General features: G+C 34.9%; 1 protein-coding gene across 1 annotated transcript in view; it reads right to left on the bottom strand.

Annotated features, from left to right (window-relative positions):
* Nucleotides 1-16,572, bottom strand: part of MBOAT2 (membrane bound O-acyltransferase domain containing 2) — a 93,147-nt gene continuing 76,575 nt past the window's right edge. Inside the window, exons 9-13 of the mRNA XM_058836489.1 lie at nt 14,849-14,952; nt 14,439-14,503; nt 9,499-9,631; nt 6,864-7,015; nt 1-6,355 (exon numbers count right to left, since the gene is read on the bottom strand). Of these exons, the coding sequence (XP_058692472.1) occupies nt 6,133-6,355; nt 6,864-7,015; nt 9,499-9,631; nt 14,439-14,503; nt 14,849-14,952 (677 nt within the window). The 3' untranslated portion in view covers nt 1-6,132. The remainder of the gene's footprint in view (nt 6,356-6,863; nt 7,016-9,498; nt 9,632-14,438; nt 14,504-14,848; nt 14,953-16,572) is intronic.

The following is a 16,572-nucleotide window of genomic DNA, read 5'->3' as shown; positions in this document are numbered from 1 at the left end:
AACTACAGTTTAATCAGATTTAAAGACACAAATTAGAAAAGAACATTTATAGGCAAGTTAAAAACACCTTTAAAACATAATAGCATGCTGCTTCTGCAGCACTGCTGAGACAAATTAGAAATAAGTAATTATTAAAATATCACAATCACAGTGTAACTAACAGTGGTATTTTAATTTTACCATACACCAACACTTAGTTTATGGATCTGTTGAAAAATAACACTTTTTAAAAAATATATATTTTGGAATAATAAAAATGAAATTCACTGACAATGTATTATAATCTGAACCAGGAAAGGCAAATTTAGGAATACTGTAGCTATCCACTCTTAGGGGTGTTCTCTCACTTTAACATATGGGTGGTTGGAGGCATAACTACTTCTGCATTGAGGTAAAACTATTCCTTTGAATGTGTAACCAAGGCAGGAAAGAATAAAGTTCCATATTTTAAATCCTTAAATTGAATAACTTATTACAACATCTCTGAATAATGCTATATTACCCATCTTACACTATTTTTCACCCAACACATTTTGAATGTTCTCTTCTAATTGATCTAGAACACATCTGAGGTCTGGGATTTAAGAGTAACTACCTAATTACTACTGTAGCATTTTGACACCTTTGTCACAGTAAGACACATCAGCAGATTCTTCATAGAAACAGTCAACATCACTGGACAAAAGAAGGTACAAAGAAAAGATGTAAAGAGAACTGAAAAACACAGAGAAAGGCAAAAGATGCATAGGCAAATACTCTTTAACTTATTGTAGTAATTGTTGCACCTTTAATAACCAGTGTTGCATTTTTCTGATTACCAGTCTCTAGGCACCCCAATGTCTCTATTTTTTTGTTTCAGATTACACTGTCCCAGTTTTCAAGTCTAATCTGGCTAGAGCAAGAACCACAGCTATCTATTCATATGACATATTGTAGTGAAATCTAAATGAAAATCCAGCCTGGGGTACCTCCCTTTTAGAGAACATAAGGAAGGAAGAAGATTGTGCAAAGGTCTTTTTTGCCAAGAGGTTTGTTTGGAATAAGGTGCTGGACTGAGTCACTAGCAATACAAAAACTTTCCTCCAGAAGTAGTCCTACCTCAGATCTCAGTCTTAAGTCACACAGTTTTTTGATTCAAAATTTATGCAATGTTTATATGGATATGCACACGAGTTCTGAAAATCTAAAACCATCTACAACCAAGACCAGGTCTAAGTCACTGGACACACAACTAATGCACAAATGATGATAAAGTGGCAACATTTACTTTTGCACACTTGTATACCTAAACTGAGAAAAACTGTGGTTTAAATATTTAATGTGACAAAAATTGATACATTTGATGGATAGATTTTGTAAAAAACCTACAAAAAGCCCATTCTGAAACAAGTTTTTAAGAAATCTTTTTTTTTAAATTTAGCTTCGACCATAATAAGCAAGTGTTGCAGTAATTGTAGTTGTAACTTTGTGGATGCCTAGATTTCATGGTGTTTGCAAAATAGTTTAGATTAAGACAGCAAACATGTCAAAAATCCAGCCAGATGTAGCATAGAGCAGCTGCAGCCTGCGTCACAAGCAAATGGAAACTCTGCTAAGCTCTGCACATAGGGTTAGCTCCCTGCAGGAATTGAGTGGCAAACCCTTCCAGCCACAGATGGGACACATTTCTGACTAGAGACTTCTCCACTGCCATCCTTTTCCACCAAGACTGTGAAGATGAAGACCAACAGCACAAACTAGCTGAAATGCAGACAGATCTGGTAATCTTATGAAAGTAGGCTTAATTCACTAGAATGCCTGCTTACTTAGTTAAGTACTTATTGTCAATTGATTTTTAACCAGGAAAATTAAAAAATAGTACAGTTCAGAGTATTGTTGGACCTAAATAAATAAAGATCAATCATATAGTGAAATGCTGTGATGCATCAGCACAGAACTAATGTGTACTTTTTTCATAGATAGTCTGCATCATATTAAAATCTTTAAATCTATATCCATCTGGTTTTTTAACACTGATCACTGTTCTACATAGATGGTAGTATTTCAAAATTTTCAATGAAAATTAAATTCTCAAGCTTGATTTCAGAATTCAGTGAGAATTACAAAGTGAAAGAATTAAAGATAAGGGAAATGAAAGCCTAAATTATAGTAACTTGTGCTTTTAAATTTGTCTTTCAAGGCCAACTTACAAAGTTGAACATGTGAAAGTATACATATAAGCAAGTTACACATTTGTATGCAAACATGAAGACACATTTGACCATGTATTTAAACAAATTGTCAACAATTTGTTTGCAAAGCTTCTGAGAGAAAAAAATCTAGATTTTGTTAAAATTACTTTTGATATGAATTAGACAGGATGTGATGATCTTAAGTATTTCCTCTGCATCAGAGGACATTTTACCACTACCCAAATCAATGACATCAAAAGAGGCAAAACTACCTTGTGCATCCTGTCATACAAGCTAGCATTTATGTTAATTTTACTTATTCCCCTGGGGGAAACAGAACAAGTTCTTCAAGTGTAAAATTCCTCTAATAAATAATTTACTATATTGGTAAAACTACCATACATCAGTGTACAGCAGGGAATATACCATGGTCTGTTCATGGTCTTCTCACTAAAGTGTGATTTATTATTAACAGTATATTGAAATGCATACCAATTTTTTTTTACATGTAATACATTTTCAAATGTCACCAATTACTGAAATCTTGTCTACATGTCAGCTTTAGGAATCACCAGGGAAGAATAGGATTCCTGAATAAGAAGGGCGTATCTATAACTGGAAAGCTAACAAAGCCTTCTTGATTATAACAGTAGTGGGCACCACTGAAAGTATTATTTAAATATGTAATATATATCTCTCTCATTAATATAGAATCATAAAAGTTAAAAAATGTTAAGCAAGCAAATAGTTACAATCAGGGTGACTACATTTACTAACTAACTTTAACTCATTAAGTGCCTGAATGAACTGTTCACAATGGCAAATATCCGCAAAGCACCATAAAATTATGAATGATATGTTGCATTTATTTTTCATAATGTGCTGATCTGCAATACAGGAAACACTTTTACCTTTTGGATATACATTATTTAATAGGTAAAAGAATACTTAAAATCATGTTTCCTTCATGTCCAAAACATTTATAGGAAATACACTTTCTAAAATTTTTGCCAGGAAAAGCAATATCCTTTCAAATTTAGTATTATCAAATGATGTGTGTAAAACCTAAAAATTATCTAAAGCATTGGGGCTGGCTGCTCTTGACCTTCTGACTGAAAAGATAAAAAAACAGTGTAATTGCAAGGCAGAATATGAGTAAAGCAGAGGGAAAGAAACATTGAAACCCCAGTCTGACTAAAATCAGAGTGCTGCCATTAAAACACTTAAGAAGAAATACTTCTTTCCATAGTCTCCAAAAGGATTCATTCTCATGAAGAGCAGATTTTTGTTCAAACAGTACTTTTAACAATGGCATTTAAAGGGTAAATTCTAGGACACTATACTTAAATTCTGTGCAGAATTAATTAATTGTCATAATTGTAATAATTTTCTTGTGTTGCAATTACTTAATGAGTTCAAATCATGAAGAAAAAAGTCACGTCCAATTTTGAAACCTGTATTTTTGCCACCTGTGCTCAATGAAAGCATAAATGTACTTTCTTAGTTGCTTCGACTTCCCTATATACAAAAGTTCTGAACAAAACTGCACCTCTGTACCTCTGAATTCACCCACATTGAAGTACCAGTCTGCACTACCCTAACCTGCTTATTTGCTGGGAGCCTTTACAACTGTTTCCATATTTCATTAAGAAGAATCTGTAAGCCACCACAGCACACGCGGGCACACATGCCAAAACAATAAAGCAAGAGTACGAGAACATAAATAGGAAAACTGAACATTTGTACTGGAATCCAAAAATTTAAATAGATTTGGAGACTACACCAATAAGATGAATTTAAGCTCAAGAGTAACAAATGCTGAAAGAATCAACCCTATTTCTACTTACCCACCCAGAAATGTGCAAATCTAATTTGTTCCTTTATGTAAATGTCCCTTCAAGTACAGAAAACAAAAAAATGTCTTTCCTGATTCTCTATCTAACAAGGATGATCAAACAAACTAGCATGCCCTTACTTACTAATAAAAAGAAAACCATAATGTGGTGTCAAAGAAGCATATGACAGCCACAACCCCATGTAAGGGGAAGTCTGCCTGGGCAATCAAAGTAAGGATTTAGAAGTCAGATTATTTTATCTTAAAGATAATACAGCTGTCACGGAAACAATGAACATCCCCGCTCATCTTAACAGACTCATCCACTCTCATTTCATATTCAGTTCCCTCTTCCTGAGTAGATTAATTAGTGCTAACCTACATATATAGGAAGTTATGTTCCCCTCCTTCTGGAGTTTTAGGCAAGGAACCGAGGGCCAGACACAGAGTTATGACAACAAGCAAATAACTCTGACCTAACTTAGGGTCTGGCTCTTCAGGGAGTACTGTGATGATTTTTGCATGGCAATATCCCCAAAGCTGAGGACCATCATTGCACTTCTGGTAGTAAGAGTACTTATCCAACTGGAACTAGATTTTTGATGAAAACTTCAGGTTTCAAAATATTATGACAAAATTTTTTCAATCATTTGTTAGTTACTTGTCAACCAGCTGCATTATTTTTCTCTGGTATTATTATGTATCTGGTTTAAAATTAGAAATAAACCCCACATGGATGAACAGTTTGCGTTTACTCAAAAAAAAATTATATGAAAATACAGAACATATGCAATTAAAATGTAGCCCTTTAACAGTAGTACTCTAGCAGTGACTATCATCACAATAAATGATCAGGAATAGATATAACCACTGCATTGTTTCCTTGACACAGTTCCATAATTCAGACAGTCAGATACTCTGAAGGATTTCTTTCTTTCATTATGTTACCCAGAAATATGACATGTAATTTGCATCTAAAATTCTAATTCAAAGAAAAAGCTTTTCCTCAAATTCACACACTTCTTTGGATAAAGATTCATCAATTATCAAGCATATAGAAATTGGTTGTGATAGTCATTTCATGTTTGACTACCTATGTGCTGGAGCTTCAAGGTAAGTTTGCTATTTTATACTGAATGCATCATCAACTAACTGATGCCTGAAAATTCAAAATAACTTTAAGTATTAAAAATTACTTTTTGTAAAACAGTTCTATTCTAGAACAAGTATTTATGGTATTTAAGGGCAAAACTGCACTTTCATTGAAATCCCAGTGTCATGTTGTCTTCTGTGCCTTGTGGCTGCCTTTCCCCCTCTGGCTGCAAAGCCCACTTGGCAGTGCTTTATTGGATTTAGGTACTTTACAGTAAAAGAAACCTACATTAGAGCTATCAATACCTGGAAAAGGTAAATTTGAGGTGTTCTTAATCCATTCAGAAGGGCCATTTTAATCCATTCAGAGTAATTATATACTCTTTATCAAAGAAACCTAACTATAATTTGGCATCAATGTTTACAGTTCTGTAATGTACTCTAATAGTTGGAGATACTTTAAGAAAACCCTCCAAATACTGAGATGCTTATTGCAATTCCCTTTGAAAGATTCCAAAGCCTACTAGTGACTTTGCATGTCCTAATTTTATCTTCTTTATAGCACATAGTGTTATATATGTGAAATACTTTCCACATAAAATCAAACTTGAAATTCCCACTTAAAAACAATATTTCAGTAAATAGAGGGTTTAAGGCAAGTAATTCAGTTGGAAAAATTAATTTCCATTTGTTAATCCTAGATTGACACAATTTTATTCCACCCCATCAGTGCCTTGGGATACACAACGTACATTCAGCAAAGGGCACACATATGACCCTATGGACATACGTTGCAAGTCCTGAGTGCCCATTGAAATAATGGTAATATCTTCATATAAGGCGTGACCCACAGGGGCATGGCATGGGAGGGGTTAATTTGTTTTGTTTCCAGTCTTGCTATTGTATGTGATTTTCCTAGGTAATGCATTCTTTTCTTACTAAATATCTTTGCAAACAAATACAAACCCCTTTAAAAGGTGCTAAAAATGGGTTTCTGAAAACATACAAAATATATTCATCATAGTGTTTCCTCAATCACTGTTTTAATGCTTGATATCTGCAGGTTATTTCTTGTTTCTGACTGAAACTATTATTTGTTGTGGAATAATTGTTCTTTTGCAAAAGACTTTCTTCTTCTAGTTTTCTGGACCACACAGGCTGGACACTTTCATGATTTTTACTTCCTCTTTGAGTTCTTTTCAATGGAAATACCAACAATACCAGGATGCTGGCAATATGAAGACAGAAATAGCAGGAGCTAAAAAACAAACAGAAATAATAAATCAATGAAACTGACCATACTTACAGATATACTTTGCACATAAGATATGAAAACATTAATATTTCCTTTAAGAAAAGTAAAATAAGGGGAAAATCAGAACTTAAGTCTTCCCTCACATTATTTAGGACTGTAACAAGGAATGAAGTGAACAGAAGTCTTCTTTCAACTTTTTTCACAAGTTTTTTCTGGGAAGTCGATATCTAGTCATGCTATCAAGTAGTACAAGGGCATATAGTAATTTCAGAGGTATCCTTTGGTTTTGTTTTTGCTTGGTTTTTTTTCCCTGCCCCCTGAAAAATAATTCTGTTATGACAGGAAAATGTGAGCAACACAAGACACACTACATTCAAGCACTAGAAATACAGTTCACTCAGCTACAAATTGATCTTAGAATTAAATTCTATCATTAAAATAGCTTCAAAAATCCTCTGCCACTGAAAATACTTCTATTCCAAGTTAAAGAAAACAGGCAGAATGTGCTTACCTATAAAAGGTCAAAGAGGGTTTTACAGAGAGCAGTACAAATGGCACAACTGTGTAACTTATTGCTGCTTGAGTTGCCATCCATGTCACAATATCATAACATAGTTTAACAGCAGGAGATTCAACAAAATAGTGTCTGATGTTGTTTCTTATCTGAAAAAGAAAATAATACTAAGTTAGCTGAAAAATAAACCTTGAGAGCTCAGTTTGTTGCATTGATACAAAAGTCATAGGGTGAATTTAAATGCTAGTTTGGTCAAATATCTTTCAACTATTCAAAATGCCCATCAACTTCAACAGGAATTGGCTCAAATTCCCTGCACTTCATTCAGCATGGGAATTTAAGCATTTATCAATTTAAACAGAATTTAAGTAAATTAATCCTATCCTAAATCCAATGCAAGTCTGCACTGCTTGTCTGAATGAGGCAGACATTTTATTCTATCAAGCCATTCTGTAAATATAGAGGGTTGGAGCAAATGACGACCAGAATGTTTCTGACGAAAGTGTCTACATAGTAAGCCATTCTCATACACTTGTTAATAAAATATATTTTAAGGCAAGCAGGGTGTATATCAGAATATACAAAATAACAGTTCTAATTACATATTAAGTCTTAATTTCTACCAAGTGGGATTATTATAAAATTACTCAAATTTCTATGCTAAATCTTCTTTTGTTCTAAAATTCTGCTCAAAAGATTGAATACCAGAAGTATTTAAACATCCCAAATCCAAATCCCACCCAGGGTTGGGTTCAGCTTTATTTAAGTCTATAATTATAAAGACATCAGTAAATCTTTGCCTCTTCCCTTTCTTTGATTGAACTGTTATCCTTACTCACACTCTTATGTGCTGACAAACCAAGATAGGCTCAATTCAGCCTTTGACCCCAACTTGATATCACAGCTGCCACCTCCTGGTCACCTGCACTGAAGCAGTGCTCTCTGAAAAGCTGCACACCAGACTGCACTGTTTAGCTTTCTTAACCCTCAGTTTCTTTAGAACTCCTCATTCCAAAGAACATATCCAAGGCTAGCTCCTGCTGATTTAATTATTTTTTCAGAAAATTCTTTTAAAATTTTTATTATTTTTTCAGAAAAACCCTTTTTGACCCTTCTTGTTCTTCTTATTTTAATTGCCCTGTAAATACCACAGTCCCACTCAGTCTTTGCTTAGTTAAGCTAAGTCAAACAAGTAATTCTAGCAACATACCCTTCATCCTGCCATTTCCCTCCAGTTATTCCTATGGTCACATGCAAGGACTTGTTCCTGAGTTCTGTAGAACTCAGATGAAGCTTCACAAAGTTTTTGTAAGCTTGTATTTTAGGACTTGAAACTCTATGACTGCCACTAATAAACACCCAGTTATGAAATGTGTAACGATCAAAGGTAGTAAAATAAGTTTGATACACACTTAGCCATAACAGAACAAAGTGTGGATCAGTGCTGCCAAACTTTGCAGTTAAAGGCTAGTAGAGTTAAATAACAAATATGCTGTAACATATCTTAATTAATATTAAGTACCTGTCGATACCAAAACTCAAAATATTTTTACTAGCCTATTGATTGATACATATGAAACGTGAATACAATGTAGTCTACTAGAGAAGCCCAGGATGAAGGGCAGTGAGCACTCCAATTTACTGGACTCATCTCCCTAAGTAAACAACTTTTATCTGTGAACTGTCCCAGAACCTTGGCTTTTGCACCAGCCCCTGGCTGATAAATATCAAAAGTTCTCTGTGATAGATATGGAAGAAGAAGAAAGCTGTATCTATTGTAAAGAAAGGAGTCAGTTCTGTCAAACACAGACTATACCCATATTTTGTGAAGAAAGAGAAGCATTTGTTTTACTGATGTAGTAACAACCTAAATCTGAAGTACCACCTTCCTCTAGCTATTATAGCAACCACACAGCAGTCATCTTAATTTCTCACTCTCCTGGTTCTTTCAACAAAAAATGCTCTGTTATGCTGCTCTGATCTGATGTGTAATTTGTTCCTCTTTTCCACTGAGTGACTGATAAACCTGTCCCTGTTCTAACACAGCTTTCTCAGGCAGAACTGTGAGAGATTTCCTGGCAGATTTGCTGTTTCCATATGGTTCTGAATAGCAACAGCAGAAGCATGTTAATGTTACTACACTACTGGCTGGCCAGCTGGAAATAGTAACTGCACTAGAGATTTTTATGTGCTCCTAGAGGGGGAACATTTTTTAGTTATCATCCTTACAATAGTACTGGAGAGAAATTAGGAATGAAGCAGACTCTAGAAGTATATAGCATTGACACTCAAATTTTAAGCTACTCATTGTCACTGATATTTTCAAAATTATTTTAGATAATTATAAACAACCTGTTCAGCTTGTTATCCATCATCACCATCATAACCATCAGTTAATACAGAGGAAGAGATTCCACAAAAAATATGCTACAAAGATGTTATATGCTGTATATAGTCTTGTTTCCAATCATTTTTAATTAATCATTCCCATTGTTCTCATAATTAAAATAGTAAACACCATTATCAGACAGATTGTGTAGCAACAGTAAAGGGCATCTTTGGAGCAAAGAACATGATCAATTTGCTTTTACAAAACTTATTATCTAATAATAGTAAGATGGTTGGTACTTACAGCTCGTGCTGCTAGTGTCATTAGTACTCCTGTTAAAAATGTTAAATAATATCCTGGATAAACCCCATGCCAGATGGCAGAAAGAATGAAGGTTTGTATCGTTGGGCTGAAGGTGGCTCGCTCATAGCATACTCTAGCAAGTCAGAAACGATTCAAGGTAAGTAACATGAAACAAACCACACACATCTTCCCAGCCATCATTTATACTTTTACCAGTTTCATCTCCAACACAGAAGTTTCAATGCAATTACAGTTTTCTATTATAATAATGCATTTCTATTATAATATTATTTTCTATAATAATAATAATAAATTATAATAATATATGTTGTCACTATATTATGGCTTGAAATGACAGAAAATGCTTAAAGCTATTCACAGCTCCCAATTCCAGCCCTCAGTGCTAAACTTGAGCTCAGTACCATCACACATGGTCCTTATTCCTAATGAAGCAATACACAAGCATCCATCCAAACATGAGTTTTGGCATTAATAAGGGATCTTGAGCCATTAAAGAATGTGTTTGAAAAGCTGCACTGGAAGGCACAAACCACCTCCAGATTCTTGGGATGAGTCAGGTATATGTTTTCCATAAAAAAAGAGCAGCTTATAGGAGCAGGGGAAAACTTAACAACTACCTTCAATTTTGAATAATAAAGAAACTACAGTTGAAAATGTGTCTGTGTGACACAATTAGGTGAGCATGACGATGAAATTGAAATAAATACTCTAGTGCTGAGAGAGTATCAAATAAGGAAAATGCTGAACTCTGTTATTTTAAAATTGAGACTCTGAATTACTAGACAAGGTCCTATAATAGGAATTCTAGAAGGAAGAAGGAAAAAAGGAATCCAAGAAAGGTGGTTTCTAGAAGACAACACTATATGACACAATGACAAACCATCATGATGTGGAAGAATGATAGGAAACATGGTAAGGTCCTGATATGGCTTCATCAAGAGTTCTTTAATGCCTTTAATGATCTGAAAACCAAAAAAGCAATAGGAAATATGGAAATGGATACAAACTAACAAAGCAGAAATAAACACCACAAGCATGCATGAGGACAAATCTATGGCTAACATACAAAAATGAGTTTTAACTAAAAAGGCTATAGACACCAATAGGTAAAAAGATTTTTATAACCACATAGCTAGTAACAGAGAAAGAGAAGAGAATGCGCATCTGTTATTCAAAGACGACAAGCTAATGATACCAAGAGGCACAACATACACTAGTAATCTACTTTACTGCAACTTCCACATAAAAGATTACCAAAACCTACTGATGTAGTCAATGTTGAGGAACAGAAGCTAAAAAGACAGGATCTGAATACAAAAAGATTAAAAGTGTAATTTTCTAATTTAGTTTATTCCAGTCAAATTGATGTGGTAAGTTTTATCTTATGAGGTCTTCAGTGGGATATGTGCACAACTACCTCCTCTTGCTAAAGGGCTTCACTCACAGTGGCAATTAAGATGAGAATGTGAGGCTGGCATAATACTCAAAACTGAGGACATTTGCCCAAAACAGATCACATTAAAGAGGAAAACAACATTGGCCAGGCTGAATAGTAAACAGAGACATTTTTGATAAAGAATCTGTCAGCCCCAGGAGTAGCAAACCATTAGGAAAATTTGCATTGAGTCAGGGAGTTATCTTGGAGCAAAATACTTTTCCTCAAAACCTCATTTGACCCAGCCAGAAGTCACCCCACCAACACCATGACCCCTGTCTTGGCCAAGACAGTGTATCCCTGGTAGACACAGAGCTGCACCCCCAGCTATGGGCCTGTCAGTGCAGTGCACCATGCCAGGGAGCAGTGCCTCATCCCTGTCAGCTGCAGGCACACGGATTTGTGCCAGGCCTTTCGAGGGGTCATGTGAAATCAGCAGATTCACACTAAGCTGGAGCACCCACATCTCCCACAGGCAGTGCATGCAAGCAGGGTTTTGTACCCTGCACATCCTTAGGAGAGGAGGTGCAGGTTGCATGTAATTGTGTACTTGTATGGGCTTATTACTCTGCTTGGGATTAGTTACAGAAGAGTGTTTAAAATGTTTATTACACCAAAGCACTAAACCCATGTGAAATGTTATGTGTTCTAATACTGATATTAATTATAAATGTATATGACTGGTGGCTAATTACATCTCATTAATAAAGTGATATATGTCTTCAATCTTTATTTGGTTTAAAGTACTGAAATTGTTCCTGGAAAGCTTTCAGGAGTGAACAAAACTGACTAAATTAACTAACTAAATTTCAACTGTATCAATGCAACCGAGGTAAAATAGTACGAAAAAAATCATCAGATTTCAATTTCAAAGAGTAAAAAAATAAATTTAAATGTTTCCATGGATTTGGCAATAGTATATCATGTTCAAATGTTCCATTTGATGATCCTAAAAACAAACCAATGAAATATGGTCATCACAACAGGTTGAGAAAATCTATTCAAATACAGCTGGTTCAAGTTATCCAAAATGCTCTAGAAGTGGGAAGATGCATCAACTGTTCAACAAGGTACTGTCTTCGGTCTGGTTCTATACTTTCTTTACTAACTTAGGTGGTAGACTGAGAAGTATTTTTTCCACCTTGTCTTCCCTTCTTTTTTTGAGGTGGAAGGTGGGATGGACGAGATTGGCATTGTTTTCTTAGTAGAGAGCACTAGAATCCAAAATGATCTTGGCAGACTTGAAGGATGTTCTGAAATCAACAAGATGAAGTCCAAAGCATAGAACATCTAATAAGAAAAGTGGAAGACACAAACCAGTACCATTCCTGTAACAGTATTGAAAAAGTGTAGCTGAGTATGAATATGGATCAACAGTATGAAACACTGAGTATCAGCTAAGCATGAATCAACAGTAGACTTCTGCTGCAAAAAATGACAGATATAACACCCTTTCTAATATATCCCAGTATTACCCAAGGAAAATAATTATTACTAACCCACTCAAATTAATCAACTCTGCCTCTAAAAATCCAGGGAAAAACCTTGAAGGTCTTAGCAGAAGTACTACATCTACTCTAAGAAGACCAGAGGTTTGGAAAGATGTCAAAATTGAGCAACAAGAACCACACAGGCTTTGCAAACATGACCAAAGACAAATGGGATGAGATGGTATCTTTGAAAAAGAGAAAGAAAGGGCTGAGGGGGAACATAACAGCTTTCCCAGCCAGGAAACTTTATAATAACAATAATATATTGTTGATATGTGCTACTATGCAAATATCTATTTTAACTTACATGCTTGTAACACTAATGCCTTTAAATTGCTGTATACTATGATCTACATTAAATATTTACTAAACCTCTTTGTGATCTGTAGCTCCACTAACTGCATTTTCTACAAGTTTGTTTTTACACACAATCAGGGTGTAACTGATGGTTCATTTTCTAGCGATTATCTGAGAAGAACAGAACAAATGCTAATGTCTGGTATTTCATGTGAGATAAATGGCTAAAGTTTTAGGTACTTCTATAAATGGTAAAAAAATGAGGTATTAAAGGTGGATGTTTAAAGTAATCCATGAGCTTGTTCACTATGCAAATTGTTGGAGCATTGCAACTAACCAAACAATTAGTAACAAAATATATATTCTCTACCACAATTTATGGATCTCATATATGATCAATTAAAACAATCTTTTACTTGCAACAAAGCTTTCACAGAACATCCACCTTTCCCCACCCTTTCACTTTGACAGAATTAATTTAGACTATGTCCAAGGATTCTCCTATTATTGTTTTAAAAAATGCTTATTAAAGGAGATGTTTTAATTTGTTCCTCACATCTTCTTTTATTATCACCCTGAGCAATTGATCTGCAATTTTTCTTTCCATTTTTGACAGAAATATTATGCTTCTTCACTAATAATTTTTGTTTAGAATCATTCCATTTAGGAGATTTGAAAGCTGAAATACAACTTTTCCCTATTATGTGTTAATACTGTTAAGCTTCTATTCCCTAGCTAAACCAAAATAGCTAAATTACGTATTTGGTTTTTGAAATGCTACACTTCAATACCTGCAAACATGCAATTTTTTGTTGACTGTCCTAGCAATGGATTCCATTGACTGTTGAGACAACCAGAATAATCACATAAAATTCAATTTCTTTTTTAAATTGAAGGAGTAAAATATCTAGGGATGAAATTATGGAAGAAAGAGAACATACTATGAATAAATTTGATGGAAGAGACATCCTGTTGCCAGCTATCCTAGAATAAGGTGTAAAGTCCTCTAAGTGATCCCAAGATAGGGGTCTCAGTTAAATTTGCACTTGTGCATAGGAGTTCAACTCCTATGATCATAGGAGATCAGTCTGACTGGAAGAAGGGAAACATCCACACACTACTCAAGAACATTTCTACTTTACCACAAAGAAGCAGAATGATGTAGTTCACGGGGCACTGTACCTGTTCCCCAGGCAAGGAAAAAGAGTGCAGCTGAGAGAGATTCATTTGGAATTTTTGCTGACAGCACATTGTAGGGTTTGATGTCTGTCATGCACTCATAATGAAAAGAGCACAGAAAATTCTCTAAGAGAATGTATGGAAGTTCCTGTGTCACTCTATGGCTAAAAATAATGCAGAGCTTTCACAGGCTGAGATGTACACTTTGCCTGCTGCTCTCAGCAACACGCACTGGCTGAATGCTAAGAGAGGGAAAAAAGATGCCTCCGCAGATTAACAGTTTTAGGTTCCCTATGACCTGTGAAGAAAAACAGTTTCTATCATAACCTGATAGTTTACACTAAGAAGGAAGTCCTAAACTCAGAGGCTTTAATTCAAATATTAGAAGAAGAATCTCCTGCACAGTTGCTAAACAAATGATGTTTTGTGGGAGTTAGCTTCAAATGTTATACCATCTTCACAGAAATATTTATCTAAGATACTTCAGTGGAGAAACACTTCCTTTAAGAAATAAATACCTTTTCAGCCAAAGAGCTGTTTGGATATTCCAGTTATCAAGAAACATCTTGAAACTTGTGGAAAACTGTAAAATAAAACAAACTAATTATTTCCATAACTGCGGAGTGTCACAATGTGTTTCAAAGTTATTATGTATAAATTATAAATCCTCCCATCCAAATTTGTGATGAGTTGAATAAGTTATTTACTTTACTTATAACCACAAAATACTTTGGAAGTCAATTGACAAGTAGAACATGTTCAAAACAGGCTATTTTCCACCCTTTTCTAAAGGTGTGAACACATAATTTCTGACCTAATTAGAACATATTCACTATCTAAAGGAATGAATGCATAGGAAAAGTTACTGAAATTAAGAGCAACTACCTACAGGGATATGTAGGTTTTTCTGAAAGAGCCAGAAACAAACCTCTATTTGCTGGATTCTCAGATTTGATATTAGATCCCAACGTGTAACTCCATTTTTATCGTAGCCTCTAAAACCAAACCCTGCTGCATTATTAATTGCATCTGCTGCAATGAGACAAGAAAAAACAAATTAATTATAAACTTTCTGTATTACGAATTGTGCATCACACAACATGTAATTTGTTCAAAACATTTATCATATTTTAAAGACTACATTTATTTTTTTCTTTTAAATACTGAGGATCTGAGGATGACTTGAACAAACAGAAAACAATCCAAGTAACACTGGCTTCCAATTCAAAAACTTGCACAAAAGCTTAAGAATGAGAGGTAGCACTAGCTACTTCACAGTACAGATGTTCCCTGTCTCCCATACCACCTACAGAGACTTGCTTGAACAATCAGACAGAAAAACAAACTCAATGAGATGCATTAAGACTACAAAACAGTGGCTGGTTATAATCATTTGAGACAGCAGCTCAGTGCTCAGATGCATGTCTTTGTCTTCATTATGCAACAACAGTGATGCTTAAAGCATAAAGATTAAATTGTGTGATTCCCTCTGTGCAGGTGCACATTCACAGCACCTCACAGAGAGCAGTGTGAACCTAACAGAAGAAAACAGTAATTTTCTAAGGAATATAGAGCTCATCGAACTTCCACTAATGGCACAAGGCCACTGTTACAACACCTTTGAATGTGAAGTATTTACACTTCAGCATGTCAAAGGTCAGATGTTCTAAGTAAACAATATTTTTCCCTAGGAGAAAAAGCTGATACTGTCATTTGGACTATGCAGGAAAATGCAGGGATCTCTACTGCCTGTCACTTTCAGTCATCACCTTCACCTGAGCTTTGTTAGCTCAGACACTAACATTTCCTCAACTGTATTTTTCAAATACATACAAGCAAATGAGTTGTTTTTGAATTTATAATATTTTTACTTCCTTGTGTTTTTTAAAAATATCTCTGAAAACAACTACATTTTCTGCCTTACATCTGATGCTGCTATGCCAACTTCAAACAATGGGCAATAGTTTTATGCTCAGTTAGAAACAGCTGGAGACAAACTCCATAATCTTTCACAAGCTAGAATGCAAAGACTGCAACTAGAGTAGAACTCATTTTATTAACTAGCATTTTAGTATTCATTTTAAGTAATTAATTTCATTAACACTTTTTTTTTAAATGTGAAGAAATAGTAATGTACAACTCACAGATGTAACATCCAGTAAAACTGTTAAAACCCTCACATTCTACTCCTACCATTATAAGTTCAGATGAGACAAAGTGGAAGGAAGAAGGCTAGCAAACTAGAAGTACAGAGTTGGCATAGTTTATTTTCCTTGGTATTTACCAGAGGAATGCTAGCTCTAACACTGCTAGCAAATGCACAAGGAGGAATCTAACTGAAGTATTAAAGGCAAAAAAAAAAGCCCAACTAAAATTATTCACTTTCCAGATGACTACTGCTATTTACAGATGATGATATGGGTGTATAAGAGTATAATATTCAAAAGTATTTCTTTCCACAACAAGCCCCGGAACGACTATATCCAGACAAGCTGAAAGCATTTCATTCATTGACCAGGAATGAAACCAGCAGCTGTAAATGAGTCATGCTGCTCTGCTATCCTAAAGCTTTCTTTATTGCATTGTTCCCACAGATTCTCTCTCAAAAGAGCTATGAAACAAATATGTAAAACCGGAGAGGAGGAGGAAGCT

This window comes from Poecile atricapillus, chromosome 3, assembly GCF_030490865.1.
Source record: "Poecile atricapillus isolate bPoeAtr1 chromosome 3, bPoeAtr1.hap1, whole genome shotgun sequence".
Taxonomy (NCBI): domain Eukaryota; kingdom Metazoa; phylum Chordata; class Aves; order Passeriformes; family Paridae; genus Poecile; species Poecile atricapillus.
The sequence above is the reverse complement of the archived record's forward strand: the minus strand, read 5'-3'. Positions and strand labels throughout refer to the sequence as shown.